The sequence below is a fragment of the Sander lucioperca genome, chromosome 11 (genome assembly GCF_008315115.2).
Source record: "Sander lucioperca isolate FBNREF2018 chromosome 11, SLUC_FBN_1.2, whole genome shotgun sequence".
In the NCBI taxonomy this organism is placed as follows: Eukaryota; Metazoa; Chordata; class Actinopteri; order Perciformes; family Percidae; genus Sander; species Sander lucioperca.
The window spans coordinates 40299876-40324844 of NC_050183.1; the positions used below are offsets into that span (position 1 = coordinate 40299876).

Here is a 24969-nt window from a genome sequence, read left to right on the forward strand (position 1 = left end):
ACTACCATGAAATGAACACATGAATTATTCTTTCTAAGGTTGTTCTGATATCATCTCTCCCTTCACACACTCTCTCTGTTGTTCTTCCCCAGTTATTCAAACTGGAAGCTAAACCCTGAGGGCTCGGTTTGCATGGATCACAAGTGAGAGATTAGTTTTGGTTATCACTGTTATCACAACTACAACTCTTAAACCCATCACACTTGTAACAACCCATCTTGCATTTAAAACTCTCCACTGTGCAGGAGAAAACACATTTTAACATCACATCTGAGAAGTTTGGGGTCCCCTGCTGGAACTGCTGCCCCCTTGACTCCGGATAAGCAGTAAAACATTGATGGATGGACTCCTAATCTAAGGGTTAAGGCTTTCTTTTTGCAGCGTGCTGCATCCGACTGCACGTTCTCTGTGTGGACATCAGACAGGTAGTAAAATCTTATAGTCTGTGACTCTACGATGGCTAAGGAACTTTTTTGTCAACCCAACTGTAAGTGAGAGGAATATGTGACACATGCAGTAATACAATCAAAGATATTTGACTTTTCTCTTAAATAAAAGAATGTCAATAAACTCCACATATTTGTCCCTTAATGTGATTCTCATTTTCCAGCCTGGCCCTCAGTGAAGGTGAGTTTAACACAACGATTTAAAGGACAAGAGTTTCTTTTTGCAGCATTCTTCATCTGACAGCATGACATCAGACAAGAAGACATGCAGGAATCCTTTCCTAACATCACCCATTATGTTTTATAACTTGTCAGTAAAAACCATATCTGGAGCGGGAAAGAGTTACATTAAATGCTGAACTCAGAGGGAGACGCTGTCTGCCACGTGTCCTCTCACGTTATCTCTCGCTTTACACAAAACCAGTTTGGTGTTTATCACTAAAGTCATCCACGCAGACCGAGCTCTCAGGGTTTAGCTTCTAGTTTGAATAACTGGAGAAGAACAACAGAGAGTGTGTGAAGGAAGAGATGATATCAGTGGATGGTACCAAGCTCTTTTCTCTCCAAAACCTCCGAGATACAAAGTGGAAGCTGCTTTAAAATAAAACTACTTTTGTTCCTTTTATTTCACATTCAAATATCGAGGAAATGGAGTTTAAACAGTTGTTCTGCAGGTCAAAAAGCTTTTCAACGTGTTGAATGAAGCTATTATTAAATACATATTACCAAAAGTGAAGCCATGATACATAAATACATATTACTTTAGGAGCAAAAGCATTTAAAAAGTAAATACAACAAGCTTTAGACACTTTTTGACACTTTCTTTGAAGCTTTTTTTAAAGCATTTTCCTGAATCTTTTATTTATTTTAGACACTTTGATGCTTTTTGATGTCAGTTCTAATGTTTTATCACATCGGACACTAAGGTCCACAAAGATTTAACACATTATACACAGACCTTTAACCTGACAAAAAGACAAACTATAAACTATAAAAACTGACTTAACCTTTCTGAAAAACTGAAGTTAAAATAACAAACATGCTGAAAACTGACTCAAACTAAAGTTAGATGAAATCTAAAAGTCTAAAGTAAAGATAAAACTACTAGAAGTCCAGCCTCTGATCTCCTGTAGGGATGATGGCTCACCTGGGCGGCTCGGAGAATTATAATATTATAATATAATATTATAATATGATGTTATATGTTATCTGCTGCTGACCCTATGAGAGATGAAGTGGGCGTGTATTATAATATGATATTATAATATTTTACAGTATAAAGATGGAGGAGTTCTCAGACTTTCCTATCTCTCTCTCCTGTCATTCAGGTAAATATACTTTTGATTTTCTGTTTTGAGACGTTAAAACTTCTCTGATTGGTTTAGATTCTGTTTCAGCTGCCAGAAACTAACTTTTTACGAAGATTTGGGTGTTTTTGTCTATGGTTTTGACACTTTATTAATGTTTCTGTTTAATTTTTATGCTTTTTCAGCAGTTCTGGCTGCTTTTTCCAACGTTTTCCAATGTTTCTGTGGGATAATTTGCATTATCTTGCTGCTTTATTCTGTGTTTTGAAGAACCTTAAAGTTAAATGTGTTTTTCTTCTAACATTTGTCGCTTTTTTGATGTTTTTGTCAGTTTTTTTTCAGACTTTTTTGTGACTTTTATTCTGTTGTTGTTGCATCTTTTGCCCGTCCCTCTCTAAAGAAGTGAACTGTGATGTAACCTGTCTGTTATGATCCCATATGACCAGCACATGTTTGGTTTTTCTGCATAATCTTTGTAATGAAGTGTGTTATAATGTGATATACACATAGCTGTACATACTGTCTATATGGTTCATCAGAATATCCATATTTATTCTGTTTTTCTTATAATAATGCACTGCATATATCTATATTATTCTTACTACTAGCATAATGTCACTACTACATTGCACATATATGTACATGTTGTCCATACACTGTTCATTTATTTATTCTGCTCTTATAACACTGCACTATATGTCTAGTCCTGTCTATACTTACATACTATACACACACACACACGTTGCACTTTTCTGCTTTTTTTGCACTTCTGGTTAGACGGAAACTGCATTTCGTTGTCTGTGTACTCTGTTCAGTGACAATAAAGTTGAATCTAATCTATATTCCAGGTATCTCTCCTGCTGCTGACTCTAGAACTCATCTCTCTCCTGTCATTCAGGTAAATATACTTTACATTATTATTCTGTCTTTAACACATTTAAACTCTGGATGTTTATATCGGCAATCATTCAGAACTTATTCTGGCTGCATCAGGACTTTATGGATTTCTTCTGCAGAAAGATTTAGATTAATAATCCTGTGAGCAGTTATTCTGAGCTGTAGAAACTCCTGATGTCACTTAACAAGTTCTTACATCATCAGACAGTTAGGAGACATTTATAAAACTAAAGACATATATATGATAATATAAAGAGATGTTAGATATGTCAGAGTAAAGTCTCTAACAGCTTTTCTAACTCTGTATTCTCCAGATCAACATGAAGATCTCTATCTTTGCTGGTGTTCTGCTGATCTCTGATCTCTGATCTCTGTGGACGGAGGTGACAAAGTGAAGCCAATGCTGCATGGTTTAGAAACCAGCTCATTGGTGAGGAGATGCATGAAGACGACTGTACCAACGGGATTAACGGCAGAGGAATCATGAAGGACAACAGACACGGCAGCTGTAAGTGGTCCAACACCTTCATCAGAGCGTCTTTGGAAGCTGTGGCAGCCGTCTGTAAAACAGCAGCACTGGAAGGTAAACGACCTTTGACCTTATTCTCTGTGAACAGACGAAGGAAATGGCTGCAAAGAAAGACAAGCCTCCCAACTGTCCGTACAAGGAAGGTGAATTAAAAAAGAACAGGAAGATTGTAATCGGATGTGATAAATACGGTCCTATTCACTTTGAAAAGTTACTGTAATCTATTACTACCTGATGAATCAGAGTAATCTGTTACTACCTGATGGACCAGAGTAATCTATTACTACCTGATGAATCAGAGTAATCTGTTACTACCTGATGAATCAGAGTAATCTGTTACTACCTGATGGACCAGAGTAATCTGTTACTACCTGATGAATCAGAGTAATCTGTTACTACCTGATGGACCAGAGTAATCTGTTACTACCTGATGAATAAAACCCACGTGACAGTTTAACTCTGGGTCTGTGTTTAATGTCGTCATATTCACTCATTCATAAAGTAGTCTGGTTATGTAACAACAAAGAGACGTTACTTTGTGAAGTGGAGTAAAAGTAGAAAGTTTTATTAAAAGAAAATACTCAATTATACAAAAACAAAACTACAAACTTTCCTGTGAGTTAAGTAGCCGACACATTTAGGGGTACTTGTACTTTCCTTAAGTATTTCCATGTTCTGCTCCTTTCTACTTCTACTCCACTACATCTCAGAGGGAAATATATATATATATATATATATATATATATATATATATATATACATATATTGCTTATATTCATATAAATGAGTATCTTTTGACTAAATATTTAAGTTGGAAACAAAAACATGTCATATGACTGAAATCAGAGTAATGTACCAATAGTTGATGATGATGTGCCACAGACACACACACACACACACACACACACACACACACACACACACACACACACACACACACACACACACACACACACACACACACACACACACACACACACACACACAGGTAGTTATAGATGCATAAAAACCAACAGTGAAACATTTCCTAAAATAACAACTATTTCCTCATGGATAATTAAATGCAGATATAAGCTTCTATAGGAAGGTCTGCTTCTGATTGGTATTTAAGGCTGGAGGTCCGGAAAGATTAATCAAATAAATAATCAACTTATAAACATTGAAGTGGTAAACACTAGAGATCCTGATACATACCAGCTGGTGGCGGTAATGCGCCATATCGTTGTGTTACAACCGCCATAAACCACAAAGAAGCAGAAGAATAAGAAGGCACGCCATTGGTCAGAATCGCTTCGGCGAAGCTTCCTATTGGCTGGTTGCTTCGCCCCGCCAGTTGGCTGTAGAAACAGCGCCATAATCAAACAGCGTTCATCTTGTTGTTGACTTCGGGCTGTTTACGGACACACTTTCATAAATAGATTCACATAAACGGAGGTAAACTCAACGTTTGTCACTTTATTAGACGTTTAGCTATCGTCCGGATGACTCGAGCTTCGTCGTATGTGAAGCTAACGGAGGGAGCTAACGAAGCTAACGGAGGGAGCTAACTGAGGGAGCTAACGGGGCTAACTTGTAGCAGTTGTTAGCTGAACTCTCGAGCCGCGGTGTTTCCTGCGTGGAGTGTCCGTTAATAGAGCCGTTCTGTCGGCCACAGCAGGGATGAGTTGCCCGGTGAACCTCCAGGATCTTCCGTCCGGAGTGTTTGAAACGGTTTTTACTCCAGAAAACGTGAGAGCAAGGTGAGTTAAAGATGTTAGCATTCATTCAGGTGTGTGTGTGTGTGTGTGTGTGTGTGTGTGTGTGTGTGTGTGTGTGTGTGTGTGTGTGTGTGTGTGTGTGTGTGTGTGTGTGTGTGTCTCTCTCTGTTTCTGTGTGTGTGTCTGTCTCTCTCTGTTTCTGTGTGTGTGTGTGTGTGTGTGTGTGTGTGCGCGCAACATGGAAAATACTCAAGTAAAGTACAAGTACCCTTACATTTGTACTTAAGTACCGTACTTGAGTAAATATACTTAGTTACTTTCCACCTTCAGTTCAACTAAATAAAAAAATACTTTGGATTACTTTAGGAGTACTTCACTGTGTCTTCTCTCACTGCACACATAAAGTAATCCCTTCAAGTAATCTATTACAAAGACAGTAACTGTATTCAGAACTCAGCAGGTGAAAAAAGACAGAGGACTCACCGGACTCAAAACACCAAAAGTAAAAGTCCTGATTCTGCAGAATAATGTTATTTCATATTGTTGTATTGTAATGATTGCTGCATTAATGTGTTAATTACTTTAATGCAGCAGCTGGTAGAGTTTAATCTGTGATAATACGTCATCATTTATTAGCTGAATATATCTTTTTGAATCTGTGAAATGTAGTAGTGCAGTTTCTGACATGTTATAGATGAGATGTATGAATGAAGATAATGATGAGGTCAGACATTAAGAAGAAAGGAGAGCAGTTAGAGGAGCTGACCTTCTCTCTTCTCTCCTGTTGTTCAGAACCATGACCTCTCTGACTCCACTCAGCTTCCCCAAAACCAGGTCAGCTCTGTGGGACAACAGCCCTGCAGGAGACAAGCTCCGCCTCCAGCTCTGCACTCACAGGTACACACACGCAGACACACAGAGACACAGAGACACACACACAAAGACACACACACACACACACACACACACACACACACACACACACACACACACGCAGAGACACAGAGACACACACACTAAGACACACACACACACACACACACGCAGAGACACAGAGACACACACACTAAGACACACACACACACACACACACACACACACACACACACGCAGAGACACAGAGACACACACACTAAGACACACACACACACACACACGCAGAGACACAGAGACACACACACTAAGACACACACACACACACACACACACACACACGCAGAGACACAGAGACACACACACTAAGACACACACACACACACACACACACGCAGAGACACAGAGACACACACACTAAGACACACACACACACACACACACACACGCGCAGAGACACAGAGACACACACACTAAGACACACACACACAGAGACACACACACACACACACACACACACACACGCAGAAACACACAGAGACACACACACGCACACGCAGAAACACACAGAGACACACACGCAGACACACACACACACACACACACACACACACACACATACATAGAGACGCACACAGAGACACACATGCAGACAGACACACACACACACACACACACACACACACACACGCACACACTCCTTTTAAAGAGCACGGAGAAGAATGAAAGTGCATCAGTATCTGTAGAATGGAGCTCCATCTACTCTACTTAGTTTAGTTTTTAAGTAGCGTCTTCTCCTTCTAAGTGTAACTGACTGTAGTAGTAAATCCTTCTAAGTGTAACTGACTGTAGTAGTAAATCCTTCTAAGTGTAACTGACTGTAGTAGTAAATCCTTCTAAGTGTAACTGACTGTAGTAGTACATCCTTCTAAGTGTAACTGACTGTAGTAGTACATCCTTCTAAGTGTAACTGACTGTAGTAGTACATCCTTCTAAGTGTAACTGACTGTAGTAGTACATCCTCTCTGATTCTAGAAAGCCTCGTCTGGTGCTGCTGGAGAAAGCTCTGCGTCTGGCTCAGCGGCACGCCCGTCACAGCAACAAGCCCCACCTCCTGTGTTTCCTCCTGGGCTCGCTGTGTGTCGACGCAGGTAACGGTTCACCTTCATCTCACCCTCCACTCTGATTGGTCCAGTTACACCCAGCAGGCTCCACTTTAACTCATACGGTATTTTTTTCCCAGGAAAAAAAAATCTGATGCAATTTGTAAAAGGGCCAGTAAAAATTGACTTCAGCAAGTAGACTTTTTTTTCACGTTCCCAACCGGACAAGTCAAAGAAACCCTACTGGTCCTATCCTGCACCCGGTGCAGCGCAAAGCCTGACCCAAGTGTCTCTGCTAGTTTAAGACCGACCCAGTTGTCAGTTTCTCGTCTAGCGCCCACGTTGTTTAAACAGCAAATGCACCTGCTCCCATCTGTGGCCCATGGCTGGTCTTACAGGGAGGTGTGTTCAGGTGCATTCTGGGCGTGCTGGTCTTACAGGGAGGTGTGTTCAGGTGCATTCTGGGAGTATTGCTATCTTGAGGCAGCAGGAAGTGATGGTACCATTGACCAACAAAAACCTGGTCTAAAGTCAATAACGCAGCATTTCATTGTTATTTTAACAGAGCATTAGTAAAATGCTCCTAGGCTCGTGCACAGCGCACACACACACACACACACACACACACACACACACACACACACACACACACACGCACGCACACAGGGACGCACAGCAGCACACACACATGCAGAAGATTACAAATATAAATATTCCGGTGTAAATCCTCATCATAATAGCAATGCTCCAAGGTCCAAAGCGCCTGGCTTTTAAAGGGAATGGGAGATGATCTCTGATTGGTTGATTGCATGTTACGCCCAAAACACCCCTCTGATTAATGAAGACACTAAGTACAACCCTTTAGAACCATGACCCCGGCACACGGACACTTTTTACCGCCGTCAAACTAGTAAAAGTGGATTTGGACACGCCCTAAACGCACCTGCACCAGGCGCTGCACGCCGTGACCTCAGATCTTTAAAATAGGACCCTAAATGTTGAGCCCTGTCCTTGTGTCTGTTTGGGTCCAGATGAGGAGGGGGTCACTGTGACTCTGGACCGGTTCGACCCGGGTCGGGACCAGCCCGGCGCCGCAGGCCGCGTCCCCACCGCGCTGCTGCCAGGAGACGTCCTGGTTCCCTGTCTGTTCTCCGCAGAGACTGTCACCTCGTCTGACGCCGTCGTCCAATCAGAGGCTGAGCTGCATCACTGCTTCAAGGTGAGTGGGACACTGATGTCCTCTGTCCAGTCAGAGACACACGGCCTCTGACAGGTGGACCTTAAAGGACCAGGACCTGGAGCAGTTGTAGTTGGGTGTTAAGACGTAAACCAGCCTTCAAATCACAACAAGAGTTCTTTTATAGTGACGGTAAATCTCTCTGTCTGTCTGTCTGTCTGTCTGTCTGTCTCTCTCTGTCTCGCTGTCTCTCTCTCTGTCTGTCTTCCTCTCTGTCTGTCTCTCTCTCTTTGTCTCCTCTCTCTCTCTCTCTGTCTGTCTCACCTGTCTGTCTCTCAGGTGTTGCAGCAGTGTGTGAGCGGCAGACAGACTCTGGATCTGTCTCAGCTGTTGAGGGTCAGAGGTCGTGTCGTCTGCTCTCAGCAGTCGGACGCCGCGGCGTTCTCCCTCAGCTGGTCGGCCGTCTGTCCGTCCGTCAGCGTGGACGTCCAGCCGGTCCGAGCCGTTCCCATCATCCCCACCGCTCTGCTGCGGAGTCTGACCGGCGCCAACCGCCCGCCGCTGCACGCCAACCGACAGAGAGGGTGAGAACCACTTCCTCTTCACTTACATCACAGTACTTTACCCTGGTCACAAAGAACAGGGGAGTCACTACTCACTCTGAAGATAATCACCATCACTCTCTCACTCTCTCTACCACACACACACACACACACACACACACACACACACACACAGGGACACGGACACACAGGGACACACACACACACACACACACACACACACACACAGGGACACATACACACACACACACACACACACACACACAGGGACTCACACACACACACACACACACACACACACAGGGACACACGCACGCACACACACACACACACACACACACACACGGACACACACACACACACACACGGACACACACACAGGGACACACACACACACACACAGAGACACACACACACACACACACACACACACACACACACACACAAAGAGACACAGAGACACACACACACACACAGAGACACACACACACACACACACACACAAAGAGACACAGAGACACACACACACACACACACACACACACACAAACACACACACACACAAAGAGACACAAAGACACACACACACAAACACACAGACACACACACACACACACACACACACACACACACACACACAAAGAGACACAGACACACACACACACACACAGACGCACAAAGAGACACACACAGACACCCACAAGTATAAACTTCAGGTCACTTACAGTACGTAGGTTAGGGTGAAAGCTCTGCGTGGAGCCTGTGACTCTAACTGCTGCTGAGCATTAGTCCTGTAGGGTTACATTACAGCCTGGTTCTGGTTTAATACTGGACCAGTTCCAGAGACATGGAGACGGAGAGTCCAGGGTGATATTCCCGTGGAGAAGGAGGGTTGTTGTGACGGACTGTGGTTTGTGTCTGCAGGTTTCTGACCATGGATCAGACCAGGAAGCTGCTGCTGCTGCTGGAGTCAGATCCTAAAGCGTCCAGCCTGCCGCTGGTCGGACTGTGAGTGTTTCCTTAGACCACAATCAGGAGAGAGAGTTACAAACTCCTCTCGTTCAGCAGATCGCTGGAGCAAGTATTCACATACTTTACTGCAGTAAAAGTAGGGCTGCACAATTAATCACAATTTAATCGAAATCGCAATATGGATCCAAATCGCAGGGAGAGGAAATATATGCCTTTTAATGTTTGTTAAAGGTATAACATGTGTCAGACACTTGTGAATTAAGTATTGTGGTGCTCCAGCCTACACGTTGTATCCTACAGACAAAGAGAAAAAAGCCACTGTAATAATACTCTGCTACAAGTTAATGTCCTGCAGTGAAATGTTCCTTCAGTTAAAGTCTGTAAGTCTCATCAGGACTATGTAGTTAAAGTATTCAAAATAAAGAACAATCCTCCAGTTTAGATACTGGAAACAATCCAAACAGTCAATCAACTGTCTGTCTGTCTGCCTGTCTGTCTGTGTCTCTGTCTGTCTGTCTGTCTGTCTGGTAGAAAGTGGCATGAAAAGAAAACTCAAGTAAAGTACAAGTACCTCAACATTTGGACTGAAGTACAGTACTGGAGTAGATGTACTTAGTTCCTTTCCAGCGCTGCTCGTCCCTGAGTCTGTGTTAATAACCCCACATGCATGTCTGACTGTACTTCCTGTTCCTGTGTGACAGCTGGCTGAGTGGAGTCGTCCACGTCTACAACCCTCAGGTGTGGGCCTGGTGTCTGAGGTTCCTGTGTAGCTCCGCCCTCCAGGACAGGTGAGTTCACCTGTTGGATCCACTTCAGTAGACTGTAGGCTTGGACCGGTGTTACACCGTAAATGGACCCAACTCTTGTAGCCTGTTCTTGTGGAGTCAGTGCACACTGGCTGCATGGCGTGAGGTTGGCGTGGCGGCTGCGTGGCGTTTTCTACGTCTTTACACACCAGAAAGGTGTCTGACGCGGCGCTGCTGCTGCTAGTCTCGTCTGGACACATGCATGTTTTCCATTGATAAAATGAAATAATAGCGTGTTCTTCAACTTTATTTTGTCAAAATTTTTGTTTGCATATATATATATATATATATATATATATATATATATATATATATATATATATATATATATATATATATTTATATTTATATATATATATATATATATATATATTTATATTTATATATATATATATATATTTATATTTATATTCCCTTTCCTGAGATAATAAAGTCCATGTTATTGTTTTATCAGAATCCAATTGAAATACAATTTTAAAAATACATTTATATCTTCATTTATGTCAAAACCTCGAGACTTTCAAACATGAACATGTCATTTATTAATATGTATTTGTGTCAAAATGACATATAAACATCTTTTCCTATTCTATTTAGCTGTTAACACCACGCAGCCGACACGCTCACGCCACGCAGCTGACACGCTCGCGCAGCCGACACGCTCACGCCACGCAGCTGACACGCTCGCGCAGCCGACACGCTCACGCCACGCAGCTGACACGCTCACGCCACGCAGCTGACACGCTCACGCCACGCAGCTGACACGCTCACGCCACGCAGCCGACACGTTCACGCCACCTAGCCGACACGCTCACGCCACGCAGCCGACACGCTCACGCAGCCGACACGCTCACGCCACGCAGCTGACACGCTCACGCCACGCAGCTGACACGCTCACGCTCACGCAGCTGACATGCTCACACCACGCAGCCGACACGCTCACGCCACGCAGCTGACACGCTCACGCCACGCAGCTGACACGCTCACGCCACGCAGCTGACACGCTCACACCACGCAGCTGACACGCTCACGCAGCTGACACGCTCACGCAGCTGACACGCTCACGCCACGCAGCTGACACGCTCACGCCACGCAGCTGACATGCTCACGCAGCTGACACGCTCACGCAGCTGACACGCTCACGCAGCTGACACGCTCACACCACGCGGCCGACACGCTCACGCCACGCAGCCGACACGCTCACACCACGCAGCTGACACGCTCACGCAGCTGACACGCTCACGCCACGCAGCTGACACGCTCACGCCACGCAGCTGACACGCTCACACCACGCAGCTGACACGCTCACGCCACGCAGCTGACACGCTCACACCACGCAGCTGACACGCTCACACCACGCAGCTGACACGCTCACGCAGCTGACACGCTCACGCAGCTGACACGCTCACGCCACGCAGCTGACACGCTCACGCCACGCAGCTGACACGCTCACGCCACGCAGCTGACACGCTCACGCCACGCAGCTGACACGCTCACGCCACGCAGCTGACACGTTCACGCCACCTAGCCGACACGTTCACGCCACCTAGCCGACACGCTCACGCCACGCAGCCGACACGCTCACGCCACCTAGCCGACACGCTCACGCCACCTAGCCGACACGCTCACGCCACGCAGCTGACACGTTCACGCCGACACGCTCACGCAGCCGACACACTCACGCCACGCAGCCGACACGCTCACGCCACGCAGCTGATGTGCAGGAGCCCTGAGTGGTGTTTCTGTGTTTCAGAGTTCTGTCTGAGAGCGGCTGTTTCCTCCTCGTCCTGTTCGGTTCGACCCACAGAGCTCCTCAGTTCTTCCAGTGTCGAGGATCAACATCTGGTCCACAGCTGGACTACCGCCTGCTGACCGCCTCCCAGCGTGTCACACTCTACCAGGTAACAACATACACTGAAGCTGGGTTCCCTGTACACCAGTTATAAAACTAGGGATGCACCAAATCCAGATTTTTGGGGTTCAGCTGAATCCTGAATCCCCTGGTTGAGATTCTGCTGAATCCTCCTCCCGTCTTCAGTCCATGAACACAGTAAACACACTAATGAAGGAAACATCATCCACAGCCTCTAAAATAGTTCACTGGAACAACTTAATGTTGAATTCACACGCTCTTCACATCGTAGGAAAGCACATCGCTATCGCCAGATGAGTGACAATTTAGTTTGGCAAATTTTCGCTAACCAGTGTATGATGAAAGCATGTTGGGCACTGTCTGGTTAACACCAGTTTTTAGCCGTGACTGTCCTTCCTTTGCCGTACCTGAAGTTGCTGCATTTTGGCTGCTGTCTGTAGAGTGTATTATTTGGGGTCCTTGCCGCTGTGGGACAGGTCGGCATTGCGGGTTGGGCGTGTGGCGCTTTTTCTGCTCGCGAGTTCCATTTTCACTTTCTCACAGCCTACTGCATTGAACGCTCCACCTACGTAAACACCTTCCCGTAATCAACGGCGCCGTCATTACGGCGACCAGCGTAGCGCGCGGAGTGCAAGCGTAGGGTTCAGTTCCCTGGGAAAAAATTTCTAAGCCTCCGCTGAAACCCAACCCCGTCAAAAAGCCCAATATTCAGCCGAATCCAAACCCAAATCCTGGATTTGGTGCATCCCTATATAAAACTGTCTCAACTGATGTCTGTCTTCAGCAGGCGGTCTCGGTGGAGGGTCAGACTCTGCGCTGTGAGCTCGGCTCAGAGGATCACCGCCGCCAGACGGAGATCTTCAGAGAGGCTCAGACCTCCTTCAACAGGTACCAGAGTCTCCTGCTCTCTGGACCTGCACACAGAGAGACACACCACACACAGACACACACTGACACACAGAGAGACACCAGACAGACACACACTGACACACAGAGAGACCCCAGACAGACACACACTGACAGACACACACAGAGACCCTGTGTGCAGTGACAGAGAAAGGTTCACGCTCTGATTACTGCCACATCTTAACGAGTTTACATGAGACACACGCACGCAGACACACACACACACACACACACAGAGACAGACAGACAGAGACACACACACACACGCAGACACACACACACACACACACACACACACACACACACACACACACACAGAGACAGACAGACAGAGACACACACACACAGAGACAGACAGACAGAGACACACACACACACACACACACACACACACACACACACACACACACACACACACACACACAGACAGACAGAGACAAACAGACACACGCAGACACACACACACACACACACACACACACACAGAGACAGACAGAGACTGTCCTGATGGATGTTTATTTTGTTGTCTCCTGAACTGGTCTTCTCTGTCCTCAGAGCTGCCCCCTCGGCTGCTGGTCTCTCTGTCAGCGATCAGGACTCGGGGGTTGAGGATGAAGACTTGTCTCCCCGCCCGTCCCCGAGCCCCCACCTCCCCGCTCAGCAGGTCAGTCACAGGTGTTACAGGTCAGACGTATAACAAAGGGCCTGTAGATATCTAAAAACAGCAGAGAGGACAAGTTAGCTGTTAGTAAGCTAACGAACTTGCAAACATTATACTTCATAGCTTTCTGGTTTTATTCTACTAAAACATAAGACGTACAGACATGTAGTTCACCTAAAAACTGACATTTGGATGTTTGACTTGGCAACAAAATTCCAGACATAACGTAAGCTTTGTGTCTTAGTTCTGGCTTCTTTAGGAGTGTTTTTCTGTTTCAGGCTCGCAGAGTTCAGCCGTCTGTTCCTGAACTTTCTCTGCTGATTGACAGCAGCTTCGTCTCCAATCAGAACAGCTGGCAGGACGCAGGCTCCGCCCACAGACCTCCTGCTGCTGCTGCTGACAGGAAGTCTGCCCCTCCAACAGTAAACAGACCTGCAGCCCCCCCTCACCTCCACAGCACGCCATACTCCAACCTACAGCCGCCCTGCAGCTGCTGCTCCGCCCAAACCTACGACTGCACCTCCATCTTCTCCTCCCCGGGACTCCGCCCTGCACACCCTCACCACAACACTCAGAGGTTACTATCACTTACTTCTCATGTTGTTTCAGTCTTTTCAATTTCACTTTTTGTTTAGTCTTAGGGTGCTTTCACACCTGAAAGTCTGAACCAAGGTTCATGTTTTAGTTCCATTGTAACTAGGGATGTCCAGATCTGGTCACGTGGTTTCAGACTCGATCGGAATCGGACATTACCTCCCGATCAGGACTGGGATATATATGTATATATATTCTCATTATTTTTTAACACATCTATAGTTATGCGGTGGCCCAGAGTTAGACCCTTTTGACTCCACACAGAAACAGCAACGCGTGCGGCATGACATCACTTTGTTGCAGAGACGCTATTGGTTAAAGTAGAACACGGAAGCAGCTTGAAGCGGAAAGCGCGAGTATGTCTGCGGTCTGGAGGGATTATGAAGTTGATGACAACAACATTGCCATAGCAAACTGTGAGATATGTAACAGAAGGGCTCTGTTTGTTAACAGAGTTGTTGAATGTTAAAATAAGGTGAATTAAATAAAAAATAAGGAACATCCTGGATCTGTTTTTTCGCTCTTCTTCATTCTTTTTTTTTATATATTATAGAAGTATCGGATCGGGACTCGGTATCGGTAAATACTCAAAATCAAATGACTCGGACTCGAGGGCAAAAAAACCTGATCGGGACATCCCTAGTTGTAACATTTGATCCAGTAAGTTTTGGTTTCACACTGCGGTTATGCAAGCACACTAAAGATCTCTACGTGACAAAACTACGTCCTGTCGTCATCACATACAATGGCTGCGTCTCCAGATACTAATAACTGATTGGTTGCAGGGGTGTGATTCTTCTGGATAATTCCGGAAATCCGGCTTTTCTGACCTGAAAATGAAGCTCTCGTAAATCATTTTTTTTTTTGGGGGGGGGGTGTCGCAAGGCACAGGTCGGGGGTATTGGTAAACATAATGACCGGTCACTGCTGTCAACGTTTTTTGTGCCTCTGACTCATGTCTTCATATCACTCCGCAAGTGGTCCATTAATTTGTCACGATGTAACTTCATTCAGAGCAGAGCTCCACCAAAGAGCCTGCAATCGTTGCGGAAGGTTATTTGAATAAGAATTTTAGATGTGTGGGGGCGAACTATCTTCTTAGCTGAAGCCGACAATGGGACAATATTTTTATTTTATGTTGGCAATGCAAGCTGAAGCGACGTAGCAGATGACGCTGAGAAGTTGCAGTGAGGAATATTTTAGGAGCACCATTTTCGGCAGTGCAGAAAGGTAGTGGCCCACACTAACTTAGTGTTGAGCCAGGAAACATGGCTAAAAGAGCTCTACAGCGAACAGATGTGCTGGGCGAGCCGTCAGTCGGTCGAAGCTAACAGAAGCTAGCTGGCGTAAGCTGACAGCTGACCAACGCTACCAAGTGATCGGCGGAGACAGGGAGTACATGTATTTGAAAGAGTCCGGCAGTTGTGGTAGACGAAGGTCCAGTCGGGAGATTGGATGGAGAGTCCACTGAAGTCCACTGTGGTCTGAAGGGCTAATCCTCGCTAGATCACTAGCTAGTCGGGAGGTTGACAGCTAACGTTAGCCAGCTGAAGCTAACAGTCGATCGACGGTGAGTAACGTACATTACACAGGCTGGCAGCAGCACAGAGTCCAGAGTTGATAAGTGTGTGTGTGTGTGTGTGTGTGTGTGTGTGTGTGGGGGGGGGGGGTAGAAAGGTGTTGAGAATGACCAACACCTAATCTTAAACTTAGTGTAGCTACTTAATTTGCTACGACCCGATCAGAGGTTACTTAAATTGGGACGTTCAGTCAAAATCAAGCATGTCACCTTCAAACGGGATCTCTGTTTGCAGGGTTCAGGCTGGACCCTCCTGGTGACCATGCTGCTCTGGGGGACCGGCTGTACAGTGAGAAGCTGCTGCTGACCGGCGCAGAGCTCTGCCGGAACTCCGACTGCTGTCTGTCCGCGCGGCCGTCTGACGGCATCAGTATTAAATTGAGACAGTTTCATTAGCGGTTAAAAACATCTCGCGTTAAATAGTAGTCTAATTCGGTACAGTTGGTTTTAACACCTGATGCGAAGTGTAGGCCTACAGGAGTACACATGAAAACCCTGAACAAGCAGCGTCGCTCTGCTCTGTCTTTCTGCTGTGCCCCATTCACGTAGTAGTTTTACACTATGTAGGTTAAACTCTGCAATTAATCTGCGGTTCACATGTATGTATGAACTGTGGTGGTCCGTTACACTCAAGGCTATATTCAACATCACTGATTAAGTAGCCTAAGTCAATCCTACAAACAACTGGACTTTAGGGTCAAGTGTTGTTGTATCCGGCCGGATGTGAAAGCCTCCTTACTGGACTACTGAATATAATAATATTCCATTATATTTTGTATTTTGAATTGTTACCTGCCACCAGAATTTTGACATTTTTACCATAAATTGGTGCCTAAAAATGTATCAGAATGCAGGAATTGAAGTCTTTTACCCTCAGAATGTCCTGGGGGAGGACACCCAGACCCCCTCCCCCCCCTGATTTGTGTGTTCCCACAAAGACAAATTCTGAGCAAGGAAAAACCCTGAAGTATAATCACAGACAGCCATAAAAAACATTTAAATTGCAGAGTTAGAGTTATAACTTAATATGTACAGTGTCAACAGAGAAACACGGACAATTGAACAGACAGTGACAACATACATACTACATACCTCCATACTGTAGAGAATGACAGTAACAGCATACAAACGGCATAAATAAAAATTAGTTATAAACGTGTGCTCTTTAAAAAGTAGAAAGCATTGTTTGCCAGTTACATTAAATGTTTAAAAATCCGTAAATGTCCGTGGGTGGGGCTGCATGGGCGTGGTAATGTGGGCTGGTGTGTGTGGGTGTGTGTGTGTGGGTGTGTGTGGGTGTGGGTGTGTGTGTGGGTGTGTGTGTGTGGGTGTGTGTGGGTGTGGGTGTGTGTGTGTGTGGGTGTGTGTGTGTTGGTGTGGGTGTGGTAGTAAGGAGAGAGAATAGGAGAAGGAAGTGTGTGTGAGGTGGACCTGGTCACCACAGACCCAAATCTTCTCAGCTGTTGCTACTGTCATATGCTGCACTGTCTCTTCATGTGGCACTATTATTATTTATATTATAACAAGGTAATGCAATGTGTGATCAAGTGATGACTGATTAACAGTAATGTAAATGCTAAATGCCCTAATACCTACATATCATGTAAGACTCAATTTCTCCATTTCTTCGCACAAAACTCTCCAGAAAGGGCCATTTAATGGTTTATTTTTTTTTTAAAAATGAGGGGGGGAGGGGGCTGTCGCAGCGTCATGGGTGCGCCGTATATTTTCCTGCTTTTTTGTCCTTTGCCAATCACACCTATGTGGTTGGTAGATGGGCTTCCCCGTCCTCTCGTCTCCTCTCTCTGTGTCAGAGGTTTTTCTGACCGTTCAGTGTAACCGTGTTTATTATATTACAAAACTATCTTCAATCAACTGTCCTTCGGCATTCTTATAATAACCTAAATATGCCCATGCTTCAGATTTAGTCCTCTAACAGGGCTGATAAATGTCCTGAGTGCTGTCATCTCCTCCTTCCGCCATGATTCCAACTTTAAGAAACGCACGTTGGAGGCTACGCAGGGCGCTGCGCGACGACTTCAGGACACTCGGATGAAGCTGGGAACATGCAGTTTCCACATAATAATAATGATATTTTAAACGAAAACGGTAATTGTTATCGTCACATTTTGATCGTGGTTTCCAGTTACACTGGTAATAGTTACATCCCTAGTTGCTGCCCATCTATAACTATTTAAATGAGTAACATTTTGATCACTGCAGCTGTCACGGTTTCCAGGAAAAAGGAGCGGAGCAGCCGGTCTGGTTTCAGACAGCGCTCGGTTCGGCCTTCGTGTCCTTGCGCGGCCCGACTCATTCTTACCAGTTCTTTAACCTGGCCGTATAGTTTACGTTAAGTTTTTCTTGAAGGTTTTAGTTTTTATTTAGTTCCAGTGTACTACAAATGTTTTCCACAGCTTGTTTTACGTTACCGTAATAACCCTGCAACACCTGTCTTCCTCCCTCCAGTCTCCACCCTGCTGCTGCTGCTCCTTCCTCTCATCCCCACACTCCTCCTCCTCCTTCCAACAACCATCCACCTGTTTCTGTTCCTCCACCCTCCATCCATCTCTCTGCCACCCCTCCTCCCTGTCCCTGCAGCCACCCTCCCCTCGCCCCACGGTGTGGAGACTCCCCCTCTCTCCCCGCCCCACGGTGTGGAGACTCCCCCTCTCTCCCCGTCTCTCGGTGTGGAGACTCCCCCTCTCTCCCCGCCCCACGGTGTGGAGACTCCCCCTCTCTCCCCACCCCACGGTGTGGAGACTCCCCCTCTCTCCCCGTCTCTCGGTGTGGAGACTCCCCCTCTCTCCCCGTCTCTCGGTGTGGAGACTCCCCCTCTCTCCCCACCCCACGGTGTGGAGACTCCCCCTCTCTCCCCGTCTCTCGGTGTGGAGACTCCCCCTCTCTCCCCACCCCACGGTGTGGAGACTCCCCCTCTCTCCCCGCTCCACAGTGTGGAGACTCCCCCTCTCTCCCCGCCCCACGGTGTGGAGACTCCCCCTCTCCTCACCCATCCCGTCCAGCAGCAGCAGCCTCTGTGTCTTCCTCCTGTGTGCATCATCAAGGGGGCGGAGTCATCCCGTCTGACACCTACCAGCTGCTCCTCCATCAGGACCGACAGCTCCGCCTCCTGCAGGAGCAGGTAACAACAACAACAACAACAGCTGTTTTACCTTTATTTGTTACACACACACACACACACACACACACACACACACACACACACACATAATATAAAATACATGGCTTATATAAAAAACAAAGGACTTGTTGACCAAATGTATAATAGAAAATCAGCAGTTCATTTTAAGTGTTAATGTAAAAGTTAATATCAAAAGGAGATGTACATACAGAGAAATGTCCTGACTTGCCTCAGCGTTTAATTTACATAACGAAGTGGAGGGGGGGATGTCAGCAGTCATGCTGATCCTTCATCATGGATAGCATTTTTCAGCAGTCCTGCCTGCCCTCCTGACACAGTATTATCATTTCCTGATACCGATGCTGAAGCAATCCTTAGAACTAGAGATCTCCTCTCCTCTTTCTTTTCTTATGACCCATTCTTCTTGCTGGCCAGGTGTTTGTTTGTGAGGTTGTCATGGTTTGTCTTCAGGTCCAGATGTTGCTGGAGGCTCAGAGGAAACTTCAGTCGTCGTCGTCGTCGTCGTCCGGCCGGCAGGTCGATACTCAGACACCCAAAAGTACCGCCAGCATCGCCGTGGGAACAGGTGAGACACACGGGATCCCTGTCGGTCCATGGACCTGTGTATCATTCACACAAAAAATGACTTGTTTTCTCAACAACTCAGGTTTTCCAATTTCCCATTTTGTGACTGTCATTTCCGAGCAAGTAGACTTTATATTTCTTTTTTTTTAAATTTTTTGTGTGAGACAATACAAGAAACCACAAGTGATATAAGACAGCCAGTCACATAAAGGAAAATAAAAATAATAATATATAATAATAATAATAATAATAATAATAAAGAAAAAAATTAAAAATAAGAAAAATAAATAAATAAGAGTAAGGTAAAATAAAACTAGCAGTTGCAGTGCAAAATTAAATATTTCATGTGCTTATTCAGTCACTTTTCAAACTCAGATTCCTACCCCTGTACATATTACTCTAGACCATTCTTCTATTAGGAATAATTCTAATGGGGACCATTCCCTTACATAAACATCAAGCGTATTTCTTAGTACAGGTGATAGTCTCTCTCTCTCTCTCTCTCTCTCTCTCTCTCTCTCTCTCTCTCTCTCTCTCTCTCTCTCTCTCTCTCTCTCTCTCTCTCTCTCTCTCTCAGGAGAGAGAGAGAGAGAGAGAGGTGTTTTAAATCTTCCTTGTGGCAGAGATAGAGGCAGTGATGTTTCCTGTTTCCTGTACGGGACTCTCACACCCCCTCAAAACACCCCCACAGGTCTGATCTCTGTTACATGGCTGGTCCCCGCAGTTTCTATAGAAGTTGAGTCGGTCTGAACTTTTCGCTGCAAGCCCGCTGTGTTTTTTTTGGTTGAAACCTCAGAAGCATAAAAAAGCGTCCTAGTAGAGATCACTTCTGGGTCAGTTGAAAACATCAAAATTAGATAAAAATCAATTGTCATTTTTAGTTTTTTGGTTTTATTTTGAAAATCAAATGGAATTGTGTGAATGTCTCTCTGTTTCCAGGTGCCAGTTTGTTTTGGGGGACTCCGCTCCAGTTCCCCCTCCCACATCAGGAAGAACAGGCTCCTCCCCCTTCCTCACACGCCGACCTGTCCGTCAACGAGCCTGGGGGCGGAGCCCAGAACAGTGACATCACAGCTCAAGAGGCTGCCTGCTCCCCCTCTGCTCAGCACAGGTGAGACAGCTGTTAGCTTCAGATAGCATCTCTCTTTTTAAAGGGTAACTTCAGGGGTTTCACCCTGGACTCTATGGCCCAATCCCAAAGTGAGGACTAAGGACTTAACTGATCTCAGGTGCTGAGTGAGTGAGTGTGTGAGGCCACATGGGCTCAGATAGGTAGAAATGGGATTGGGACAGCACTTCACCAGATCACATGTTACCTTGGCGACGTTTAATAACAAAGATGTTGCTGACACTAGCCGGTTTGGGAATTTTCATTTTAAGTTTGTAGCTTTCCACACGGCCGAGGCCCAGGAGACGGCTGCCTGATTCCACGTTTTCAACCTCTTGTTCTACGAGCTGGACAGCAGGCTGGTCTGAGCTCCGTGGTCGGGTGTCGTGCTGTTGTTTACCTTTTGTAATTCCCGGATTTCCCTACGGTCTCCGCGGTAAACGCCGCAACGCTTTGAACTGTGGGTAATTCCCTTTGGTGAAGTCTGCACCGATGCAGACTCACTGAAAGGGCTCGGTAAGTGTGTAACCTTCACGCCCTTTGAAATTCCACATTGGGACAACCCTAAGCCCTTACGAATTTCACGAGAACGCGCACCAAAGTCTGGGAGTCCGGACTTTGGGATTGGACTCTCTGTCTCCGTGTGTGTGTGTCTGAGTGTCTGATGGAACAACAATCTCTGAAACTGGTCCAGTATTAAAGGCATACTATGCAGTTTCCGTTTCTTGTCAATCAGCGACCCCTAGAGTCGCTGTGGAGTACTTGTATTTGACGTTACCTTTGCTGCTTTTTAGCTCTCGCCAGCGAGTGAAAGCCTGACCGAGTGGGACTCTTGTCCGGTTCCTCACGCGGTCAGTTTCTCCTTTTCTTTTCCTTGACTCTTCCGATCGCGCTTTCTTTGTTTTCTTCGTCGACTCTGCCTTGATTCACGTCTGAAATGTGTGCTAGTGTCGTCCATAGAGGCTGCTGCTTATAGGTTGTTGATGTGTGTGACGTCGTAAATAAAGCAAGTCGTGATTCTCACGAGATTTGGCGGGAGGCCACCTCTCACACCTGCATTGCTGGTTTGGTCAGCGGCGTCGATACAGCATAGTATCGCAATATTTTCCGTGGCAATACTATATCGATACACAGACACCAAGTATGGATCTATTATTATAAATGTGGTGGTCAGTCTGTCTGCTTGATAATCCCATTTAGCAGCGATACAATTGAAGTGAGATGAACAAACAGAGAAATATATCTTTTTAGATTAAACAGATGTTGACAAAGTTTCCTTTTGGGGACATACTTTGAATTTGGGAAAAATTTTGAAGTTGGAAAAAAGGTAATAAATTGCAATATATCGCAGAATATTGCAATATGTTTAAAATCGCAATAATATTGCATCGTGACATAAGTATGGTGATGGTATGGTGATGATATGGTATGGTGATGATATGGTATGGTGGTGATATGGTATGGTGATGATATGGTATGGTGATGATATGGTATGGTGATGATATGGTATGGTGATGGTATGGTGGTGATATGGTATGGTGGTGATATGGTATGGGGATGATATGGTATGGTGATGATATGGTATGGTGATGATATGGTATGGTGGTGATATGGTATGGTGATGGTATGGTGATGATATGGTATGGTGATGATATGGTGATGGTATGGTGATGATATGGTATGGTGATGGTATGGTGGTGATATGGTATGGTGGTGATATGGTATGGGGATGATATGGTATGGTGATGGTATGGTGGTGATATGGTATGGTGATGATATGGTATGGTGATGGTATGGTGATGATATGGTATGGTGATATGGTGATGGTATGGTGATGATATGGTATGGTGATGGTATGGTGATGATATGGTGATGATATGGTATGGTGATGATATGGTGATGGTATGGTGATGATATGGTATGGTGATGGTATGGTGATGGTATGGTGATGGTATGGTGATGATATGGTATGGTGATGGTATGGTGATGATATGGTGATGGTATGGTGATGATATGGTATGGTGATGGTATGGTGATGATATGGTATGGTGATGGTATGGTGATGATATGGTGATGGTATGGTGATGATATGGTATGGTGATGGTATGGTGATGGTATGGTATGGTGATGGTATGGTGATGATATGGTGATGATATGGTATGGTGATGGTATGGTGATGGTATGGTGATGATATGGTATGGTGATGATATGGTGATGGTATGGTGATGATATGGTATGGTGATGATATGGTATGGTGATGGTATGGTGATGGTATGGTATGGTGATGGTATGGTGATGATATGGTGATGATATGGTATGGTGATGATATGGTGATGGTATGGTGATGATATGGTGATGATATGGTATGGTGATGATATGGTGATGGTATGGTGATGATATGGTATGGTGATGGTATGGTGATGGTATGGTGATGATATGGTGATGGTATGGTGATGATATGGTATGGTGATGATATGGTGATGGTATGGTATGGTGAGGCCTCTGGTGGTTCCCACCCCTACACCCAGCTTTACTATCAGGATGATTGGCCCTACTACGAGTTTGTTTACCATCAATGACTTTGAAGCTGTTCTATTAAGGTACAGATCTTGCATAGTGTGCCTTCAAAGAAGAACCAAGCTGTAACGTAACCCTACAGGCAGAACCGGCGCATTGGTTGAGCCAACTGTGCTACCGCACAAGGCCTCGCACCACCACCTCTTGTTTAATACTGGACCAGTTTCAGAGATAGTTGTTCCCATCGGTGACTTAAGGCCGTTTTACAGTTGTGAGGAGGCTCCACGCAGAGCTCTCGCCGTAGCCTACGGAAGTGGCCAGATGTTTATACTTGTGTGCTGGTGTGTGCTTCGAGCCGACGTGTGTGTGTGGGGAGTGGGTGATAGAGCGAGGGAGAAGGGAGAGAGTGACGGCGATTAACTTTGGAGCGAGTAGTGACTCTAGAGTCATAGTGAGAGAAACTAAGTGTCCTCTGTTCTTTCTGACCACGGTGAGACATCTGGAGCAGGAGAAGTTAACCCTCTCCTTGATCTCATGTTGTTATAGAGAAGGAGAACCAGGAGAAGTTAACCCTCTCCTTGATCTCATGTTGTTATAGAGAAGGAGAACCAGGAGAAGTTAACCCTCTCCTTGATCTCATGTTGTTATAGAGGAGGAGAACCAGGAGAAGTTAACCCTCTCCTTGATCTCATGTTGTTATAGAGGAGGAGAACCAGGAGAAGTTAACCCTCTCCTTGATCTCATGTTGTTATAGAGGAGGAGAACCAGGAGAAGTTAACCCTCTCCTTGATCTCATGTTGTTATAGAGAAGGAGAACCAGGAGAAGTTAACCCTCTCCTTGATCTCATGTTGTTATAGAGGAGGAGAACCAGGAGAAGTTAACCCTCTCCTTGATCTCATGTTGTTATAGAGGAGGAGAACCAGGAGAAGTTAACCCTCTCCTTGATCTCATGTTGTTATAGAGGAGGAGAACCAGGAGAAGTTAACCCTCTCCTTGATCTCATGTTGTTATAGAGAAGGAGAACCAGGAGAAGTTAACCCTCTCCTTGATCTCATGTTGTTATAGAGGAGGAGAACCAGGAGAAGTTAACCCTCTCCTTGATCTCATGTTGTTATAGAGGAGGAGAACCAGGAGAAGTTAACCCTCTCCTTGATCTCATGTTGTTATAGAGGAGGAGAACCAGGAGAAGTTAACCCTCTCCTTGATCTCATGTTGTTATAGAGGAGGAGAACCAGGAGAAGTTAACCCTCTCCTTGATCTCATGTTGTTATAGAGGAGGAGAACCAGAAAATGAGTCGGGAGAAATGCAACGCTACCACGCCACGGCCGAGTGACGTGCGTCGCTGCGATGTGTAGTTATTTTTCGAGAGGTGATGTCAGGCTACGGTGTAGATGCAGAGGGGTCTGCGGGGCTACGCTGTCGATTTTACGCATGACTATAAAATGGCCTTTAGACACCGTTTCATGGGGAAATATGGTTGAAAAATACCAAAGTTAACCTGTAAAGACAAACACTTGCATGTTGTGTTTCAGCGTCAGCGGCCTGCAGAGTCCCGTCCTGGGAGAGAGTGTGAGCATGTACAGACCTGCAGACGACCAGCAGAGCTTCTTCAACAACCTGATGGTAACACCA

General features: G+C 45.6%; 1 protein-coding gene and 1 long non-coding RNA gene across 2 annotated transcripts in view; both read left to right on the forward strand.

Annotated features, from left to right (window-relative positions):
• The first annotated feature begins 1677 nt into the window (after positions 1-1677).
• LOC116059026 lies at positions 1678-3106 on the forward strand. The gene is made up of 3 exons (XR_004107185.2): positions 1678-1774; positions 2602-2651; positions 2965-3106. It is a non-coding gene; the product is annotated as an uncharacterized LOC116059026 (long non-coding RNA).
• Positions 3107-4451: 1345 nt separating this feature from the next.
• stil (STIL centriolar assembly protein) overlaps positions 4452-24969 on the forward strand; it is a 25531-nt gene continuing 5013 nt past the window's right edge. Inside the window, exons 1-15 of the mRNA XM_031312015.2 lie at positions 4452-4918; positions 5669-5773; positions 6785-6900; positions 7884-8071; positions 8369-8613; positions 9517-9600; positions 10266-10352; positions 12124-12271; positions 13028-13131; positions 13705-13813; positions 14089-14387; positions 18453-19125; positions 19597-19711; positions 20650-20821; positions 24870-24960. Coding sequence (XP_031167875.1) covers positions 4839-4918; positions 5669-5773; positions 6785-6900; positions 7884-8071; positions 8369-8613; positions 9517-9600; positions 10266-10352; positions 12124-12271; positions 13028-13131; positions 13705-13813; positions 14089-14387; positions 18453-19125; positions 19597-19711; positions 20650-20821; positions 24870-24960 — 2616 coding nt within the window. The 5' untranslated portion in view covers positions 4452-4838. The remainder of the gene's footprint in view (positions 4919-5668; positions 5774-6784; positions 6901-7883; positions 8072-8368; positions 8614-9516; positions 9601-10265; positions 10353-12123; positions 12272-13027; positions 13132-13704; positions 13814-14088; positions 14388-18452; positions 19126-19596; positions 19712-20649; positions 20822-24869; positions 24961-24969) is intronic.